This window comes from Nannospalax galili, unplaced genomic scaffold (genome assembly GCF_000622305.1).
Source record: "Nannospalax galili isolate Female #2095 unplaced genomic scaffold, S.galili_v1.0 scaffold790, whole genome shotgun sequence".
In the NCBI taxonomy this organism is placed as follows: domain Eukaryota; kingdom Metazoa; phylum Chordata; class Mammalia; order Rodentia; family Spalacidae; genus Nannospalax; species Nannospalax galili.
In genome coordinates, this window is record NW_008328334.1 from 1029376 (window position 1) to 1037820 (window position 8445).

The 8445-nt window shown below is 38.5% G+C and overlaps 1 protein-coding gene across 3 annotated transcripts in view; it reads right to left on the reverse strand.

Annotated features, from left to right (window-relative positions):
* Itgav (integrin subunit alpha V) overlaps positions 1 to 8445 on the reverse strand; it is a 90676-nt gene that overhangs the window by 39899 nt on the left and 42332 nt on the right. For 2 of the 3 annotated variants that reach the window (XM_008826779.3, XM_008826775.3), the window contains exons 4-6: positions 7417 to 7531; positions 1889 to 1950; positions 20 to 65 (exon numbers count right to left, since the gene is read on the reverse strand). In XM_008826779.3, the coding sequence (XP_008825001.1) occupies positions 20 to 65; positions 1889 to 1950; positions 7417 to 7531 (223 nt within the window). The remainder of the gene's footprint in view (positions 1 to 19; positions 66 to 1888; positions 1951 to 7416; positions 7532 to 8445) is intronic. The other variant, XM_029559408.1, reaches the window with a different exon arrangement.

Here is an 8445-nt window from a genome sequence, read left to right on the forward strand (position 1 = left end):
TATATATATATATACCTACCTTGCCAATAAAAGCTACCAGGACCACCAAGAAGTACTCTGTCAGCCTAGATCAAATCAAACAACAAAAGGGCAGATACTTAAAAACGAGTTTGGAAACAGAAATCTGCCCACTAAGCATTAAAGATGTTTATGTCTATATTATATACATATTAGAACAAGTAAAAACATCAGCATCAAGTTCATCTGTCAGTGTTTTCCATTGTAGCCTTTCTAAAGGCAGATTAAGAAGGAAAGTTATAATACCTTCATTTAAAATATGGAAGCATTTTTTTTCCTGTGGATCTGGACTTCTTTGGACATTCTGAATGAAGCACTAGTGCAAATGTTATTGAGTTACAAGAAGAAAAGCATTACTTCTTATATTTGTGTATTAGCTTTGTGGGTCCTTAAGGCAAATCTTCTAACAACCATTGAGAAATGTTCTACTGAAGGAAAACTATTTTTAGTGTCTCACAAATCTAAAGATGTACTACATCAAAGGAAAGGTCAACAAATGACACTAGCATTTTTTAAGTCTATAACGAACTGTGTCTATTCAAGATACTTTGTGTTTGTGCAAGATGTTTAGAAAATGCATTGTTGCTGGAGTCTATTTTTTTTCTCCCATCCAAATGTACATGTATCCTCTTCATGCTTTCAATCATCTTTTCCCTGGCTATGTAGCAGATTCTTCTCAGCTGTTTGCCTTAAAATAATCTCTTTTTTCCAGAAATGGGTCTAAGGAAGTGAATGGTAAATGAAGCAATGACTGGCACATTGTCAGAATACTTTGGGGAAAACACCTGTGTGGGTACAACTATAGAGAGTGCAGAAGCTAAACTTTTTAATAATGTTTGAAAAATACATAATGTAAGTTGAAACATATTTAATAAATGTATCTATTAATATGCTTTATTCCCCTTCACTTCCTTACATTCTAAATTACAACTAATGTAATATGAAAATGAATGCACTAGCTGAACTATTTAATAAAATTAATTACCTAGCAATAATCAGTATGACTACAGAAAAAAATTAATAAACTGCAAATAAAGAAAATACTTTAAAATTTTTTCAAATGCCTTCATATGGTATTCCTGTTGTTTTCATAAGTTAAAGCATTCTCATCTGCTCCCATTTTCCAAGAAAGCCATCATTCTAGTTTTATTGTTGCTCTTGTTGCTGTTTTGCTTTTCACTTTGAAATAGATTCTCTTATTTGTTAATATCAGGGGTTATGTGCATGATGTGGAGAGGGTCATGCATGCACATATGGAGGTCAGGGGACAACTCTGAATTGGTTCTCTTCTTCCAGCTTTATGTGGGTTTCAGAATGTGGAATCAAGTTGTACAGCAGGCACACTGAGCCATCTCACTAGCCCTGGAAATGCTAACATTAAGTCAACACAGTTACCCATAAATTACTAGGGGAATTCTCTACTCCCTCAGTTCTCATTGTGTGGTCTCATTAAAACAGGCAATGTTGGGGCTGGAGAGATGGATTAGTGGTTAAGAGCACTGGCTGCTCTTGCAGAGGACCTAGATTCGATTCCCAGCACCTACATGGTGGCTAACAACCACCTGTAACTCCAGTTCCAAGGGCTCTGACACCCTCTTCTGACCTCCATGGGCACTGCACAAGTGCACTTACAGACATGCAGGCAATACACATAAAATAAAAATGATAAAATATTTTAAAACAGGCAATGTTTATAAAGGACGGAATAATATAAGGCAAACACTATCAAAATGAATGAGTTGTTTTGTAACTATTTTCATTAAACAGGTGATAATTATAAAGAAGATGAAGTAAGGAGCAGTGAATTTTTAATCCCACTTAAATCAGTAAGGAAGATTCAAATCTTTTTGAGGCTTACATAAGAACTTACTTTAGTAAAATCAATGCTGAATCCTCCTTGACAAAATCCCTGTCCATCAGCATCAATATTCTCTAAAATAAAAAGATTGGAAATATACACAAACCCCAAAACAAGCAAATAAAACAAAACATGAGATAAATCTAGTATTACTGAACTTATATGACAATTTGCTGGTTTCTGTGAGTGATTCCCTCAGGCACAGGCTAATATATGTGTTTTTAAATTAAAATGCACAGCCATCCTCACACCTATATTCATGGAAACTGAGTATCTCGAAACATGGCACTCGAAGTATTTTCTAACCACAGGAGACTAAACAGGTCTGGTTTTTCTGTAGTCACCCCCTTTTTGTCAGTCTCAGGAAAGGAGATTAATTCTGAACTTAAATAATTAACCAAATTATTTCAAATTCACTTTAATCATGAGCAATATTACACCCAGAATAGAGACGTGAATGAATGCTAAGATTCTTCTTCTGTTTTACATTGAAGACAAGGAGCAATGGAAAACACCATCCTGCTACCAAAGAATCTGTGCCACCAATGTTGCAAACATACAAAGTTACTACCACTCTGGTCATTCAAAAACAGGAACCAAAAATATCTCATTTTAATCATGAGGTCAAACTTCTAAGACTTATTTGTGTGTGTCAAACAATCCCATCAAAACTTTTGAACTCATTTTTAAAACCTGGGAACTGCCCCAAAATTACACAATAAACTTTTTTTTTTTATTTAAGAAATTGGCCACAGGAGTATAATGCCCCTCTAATGTCAATTTTTCTGCAAGAGGGAATGGGACAATATGGACTGGGATTTCCACTGTCTAGGGAATCACACCAAAGAATTCTGCTCCAACCTCAAGTTGGCCACACATTTCTTTCATTCAAGTTACATGTGAGGAACTATTTTGGGCTATCTAGAAAACATCTTTTGATTATTATACTGTACAACTCTCTGCTTTATTTGATTTCCTACAGCATTTAGCTGAAAAACAATTACTTCCTGGGGCTGGAGAGATGGTTTGATGGTTAAGAACACTGGCTGCTCTTGCAGAGGACCTGGGTTTGGTTCCCAGTATCCACTTGGTGGCTAACAACTCTAGTTCTAGGGGATCTGAAGCCCTCATTTCACCTCTGAGAGCATTGCACAACACCGGTGGACTTACATACATGCAGGCAATACACTCATACACATACAAAAAATTTTTTTAATTAAAAATGACTTCCTTGGGCCTAGAGAGATGGCTCAGTGGTTAAGAGCACTGACTGCTCTTGCAGAGGACCTGGGTTTGATTCCCAGCACCCACATGGCGGCTCCAAACTGTCCTTAACTCCAGTTCCAGGGGAGTCCGAAGCCCTCTTCTGATCTCCACGACATTGCACGACACATGTGCACTCACATATATGCAGGCAATACACTCATACACATAAAATAAAAATAATAAATAAAATTTTAAAAAATAATAAATACAACATTAAAAAAATAATAATTTCCTAAGCCGGGCATGGTGGCACACACCTTTAATCCCAGCTCTTGGGAGGCAGAAGCAAGTGGATCTCTGTGAGTTCAAGGCCAGCCTGGTCTACATAGTGAGTTCCAGGCCAGCTGGGGCTACAGGGAGACCTGGAACAAAATGACAAAAAAATCCTTAAAACTTTCTTAGCGGGTAGACTAAACTGAGTGTGTATGACAATTTAAAAACTTTCATGTTGAACACACCTTAGTTCAGTGAAGGGATTGGTGCTTAACTCTACAAATGACTAATACTTCTCCTATAGCAAGCCTGGAAACATGAAGTAGTGGTTATGATAACAAGATCAACTAGTGTTTATTATGCCCTTACTGGGAGCCAGGTACTGTGCTAGAGCTGTTTATATGACATTTTGTTTTCCAATTTTACCACAATCCTTGAAGAGATATAATTATTATTCACAATTTGTAGAGATGAGAAAATTAATGCATACAGAAATTAAGTAACTTGACAATGGTCAACCATCTAAGTAAGACTATAGGCCTGAATCTGAGCATGCCTATATGACCATGCTGCACTACCCCAAATAAACAACCCTATTATCATTCTTGAAGTATGGCAAAAGTAGAAGAAAAAATATTATGGCCAAATATGGGTATCAAAATTAGTGAAAGAACAAAGGACCCACTGGGACCACAGCTTTGAAAGAGTGTTTACATCCTGTGATTAGTGGCTCAGGAACTTTTTCAACAGATGGACATCTGGTCTGTTGCTTACTGCCAAGTATGGTCATGGATGTTGTCATGAAAAGCTGGAAGCAATTGCAATCAGTAAGGAGGTAAATTTCTAACAATGAAGTTCTTTATACAGTATATACATTTAGGCCATGTTAAAAACAAAATCAAGCAATCAAGCAAACAAATCAACCAAAAAAATGAACAAAAGCAAATAAACTCCAGAACACACAACTGCAAGACAAGCAAAGTTACAAAGAAGTTAGCAAGGCAGCCTTATAGAACCGGCATCATCATGTAAAGACAATTATTGGGTTGTATAATTTACTGAAGCATGATGAAAATACAAAATGCCAAAAAGTACCTCTGGAGTGCTTGGTTGGAATTAGTGTTTCACTAATAAAGCAAGGGCTCCGCATGGTCAAGGGAATTACCCACCACTACAGGTTCACTACAAGCCGAGTCTGAGGCTAGGACCCAGGTTTTCTCTGAGCTTTCCCTCTGGATAACTTGCCCTCTTAATTTGCACCTACAGGTGTCTCAAGATTTCACAGGATTGCCCAAAACCATGTATAATAACGAGGGGTGGCTGAGAAAAGGCATTCTCCCTCTGTTTATGTGTTTTATGTTTTCCTTTGAGCTTGTCCTAAGATGAAGTTTTAGTTAGATCAGAATTCCATAAACTTTCCGAAAAGGGCACGATAGTGTTTCAGGTTCCTGGGCCAGTATGGTATGGCAACTCCAGAATAATTTAACTTTCCTAATACTGCATAAACAAATGGGTGTGGCTATATTTGCATGAAAATTCTATTTACAAAAGCGGGTTCATAAGCCATAATTTGCTTACTATATTTAGAATGTTAAATATCTTTAAGCATATGGTTTAACATTACTATAATTTTTATGTCTGAAGCAAATAAATGAAAATATTATGAGACAGATATACAAGGAGCCATCACCGAAGTGCATGTTTTTCGAGCAGTTGATATGGAAAGCATGTTCTGTGGTCAGTAATGTAGGGAAATGATTTTTCTGAAGTAAGACTGACCTAGAGGTCTGGGGGTATAGCTCAGGGGTAGGAAATACTTAGTATTCATTAGTCCTTGGATTCAAACCTAGCACCAAAAGAAAAAAAAAAGACCTGTGTTCAAATTCTCATATCATAGAATGTGAAAAAAAATGCTTCAACAGTCTGAATCTCAGTTTCTGCATTACTCAAATGAGAACAAAGATAATCAGTATGTATGTGTGTGCATGTGTATGCATGCACATATGTGCATCTGTGTGTTCACATGTGAATGTGTGTCACATAAATGACAAGTTTAATTCTGACACAAAAGGGTTAGCTCCCAGCCAGGTATGGTGGTGCACACCTTTAATCCCTGCACTCAGGAGGCAGAGGCAGGCAGATCTTAAATAAATAAGAGCATCTTTTAAAAATAGACATCTTAAATACAAATGTAGTCCTTACATTTGTTTACATACTACCACGTGAGGGTACCAGGATCTAAACACCAACACAAAGATGTTGAGATGGATGGCTCCAAGCACAGCAGATAAAGTCTCTGACTTCCTCCATTCTTGCAGGGCATGCTCTCTGTGTACCGTTCTTTTCATGTTTACTTCCTACTTATAACAGGTAGGATCAAGGTAGATGGCTAAGAAATAAGTGTTTAATATAAAAAATGGCAATTCCCTGGAGGTTCAACCACTTAGAATCTGTTGGCCTGAATCATTGCTTTGACCTGATACCACACGTTACCTCACATGGAGAAGATGGACCTAGCCGGAAAAGTATTACATGTTGCAATTAATTCTGTCTGCTCAACTACTGGGTTGACCATCATAAAAAATATTGGCCCAGAAAATGGCTCAGGCAGAAACACTACAGAGTCCCTCTGTTGGCATTACTTTGATATTTATGGTTTCAGCTATCCACTATCTATCATGTTCTAAATATATTACATGGAAAATTCCAGAAATAAACAATTCATAAAACATACAGCAACATGTAAGATTTGGTACTATCTGTTATCCATAGGACATCTTGCAGTGTACACACTACAGACAAGGCAAGACTGCATTTGGACAGACAGGGTCTCTCTGTAGCCTCAGCTGGCCTGGAACTGGCTTTGTAGACTAGACTGGCCTTGAACTCACAGAGATTCGCCTGCATCTGCCTCCCAAGTGCTGGGACCAAAGGCCTGCGTGCGCCACCATGCCCAGCTGCATAACCTTTTTTGTTTTGTATTTGTTTTTTGAAACAGGGTCTCCCTGTAGCGCCAGCTGGCCTGGAACTTACTATGTAGACCACGCTGGCCTTGAACTCACAGAGATCCTCCTGCCTCTGCCTCCCAAGTGCTAGGACTACAGGCATGCACCTCTACACCCAGCTGGATAGCCTATTTTTATGTCTTTGGTATAAAGAGGATCTAGAACCATGGTCAATTCAACCAAAGAAAGGTTTGCAAAAGGACAGAAATCTCCAGTGAGAAAAAAGAATGTGCAGAGAAAAAGGTAGTCAAATAACTGTTGAAAATCACTAGAATATTAATTTCATTAGCATTTCAAGTAACAGTGAAAAAGCATCAATATGGCATCAACACAATTATCAAAAGATGTGGGCTTAGGAGCAAATTAACAAAGAAACTCCAAATGAGGTCTGACCAATTCAGATCCAAGACACCTAAACTCAATCTTCAGTTTCCTGTATAAATTCTCATTAAGACAACATTTTGGGGGGGGGGGGTGAGACAGGGTCTCCCTGTAGCCCAGTTAGCCTGAAACTGGTTTTGTAGAGCAAGGTGGCCTCAAACTCACAGAGATGCCCCTGCCTCTGTCTCCTGAGTGCTGGAATTAAAGGCATGCCGCACCACGCCCTGCTCAGCCTTTTTACTTTTAACATCATTATTAATTTAAAACCGTGGTTTTCAAACTTTGGGGGCTACCAAAACTATGTTATAGAGCTTGTTTAAAATGTAGGTTCCCAGGCCTATCTAAGGAATGAGATTCTTTAACTGTAGGGACCACATCTCATTTAGAGAAGCTAAACTGAGCATCTTTTCACTAACTGTGACTGGAAATACGAGATTTCCAAAATCAGATATTAATCACCACCAATCAAGGAAGATGAAGGTTAGTTCCTAGAAACAATAACCCTACTTACTTCACACTTATAAATTCTTTACATGAATAGGGCTACTTTCATTTTGCTCTCGTCACACTCAAACTATCTACATATTTTGTCACACAAGCATGTGTATGTACACATGCATACAAATGAGGCTCTTAGGGTCTCTTGTTCAAAGCAAGTACAACTCCCATACATACTTGACCTGCATGGAGCATATTCAACAGTCTTTGCTCCAGCTTGAAGAAAGCAAGTTCCAACAGGCTCTCTCTCCTGCTTCTGCTCAGTCCTCCAGTGGTACAATGGAGCACAGGCCTGAAACCAAAGATTCAGTCCATAAAACAAGAATCCTCTGAAAAACGAATAATCTAGATCATCTACACTAACACAGACTATGGGAGAGCACTTTCTAAGCACTAAAAATTCAAGCCAGGACACTGGTTCAAGGACTCAAAGTATGTCTGTTAAACACCCAAAAAGGTTAGTTCCACCAGTCTGGTATTTTTACTTACTGTGTGTCATGTAGATAAATCTTGGGCAAAGATCAGTTGTTTGTTCTCAGATAAACCTTACCTAGACATATATTTCTTGATCTACTATGTATAATTTGTCAGTAGGTTGTAGGAGTAATATGGTTCCCTCTGGTTTTCAAAACTACCTAGGCACTGTTTATCTTTTGCATTGTCTCACCCCTCCATCATGCTTTTGCCACTTAAGGTGACCCCTGCCCAGTCTATAAAGAGGAGGGTCAACACAGAAGACTCATTTCCTCCACGCTTCCAAGCAAAGCCAACCATGGTCGAGTAGGGCCTTTGACTTATCTTCATATAGGCGGAACTGGTAAAAGAAAGGAGCCAGGGACTCCTCCCAAGCCCATGTGATCCCTGAGGAACAGATTCTCAAATGACCTTAAAGAGTAAAAATAAACTGTATGGCCTTAAACACCCAAAAGGAAAGTATGACCAAAGATTAAAGGGGCCAATATAATTTCGTAAGAGTCCATATGTATAGCTAAAGGCTACATAACAAGCAACAATGCCAGGCAGGAGATACCTTCTTCTGAGTTGTTGGCCAGGGTGGCCAAAGGGATTCCCAGATAGTAACCCAGCATAGAACTGGGAAAATGAACAGCAGACCCCAATCCTCTCTAAAGGAATATTTACAACTGATTGCTGCTAGATGAGGAACAGCTGACCTTCCTAAAACAAAGACCTCTAGATAGGCTGACT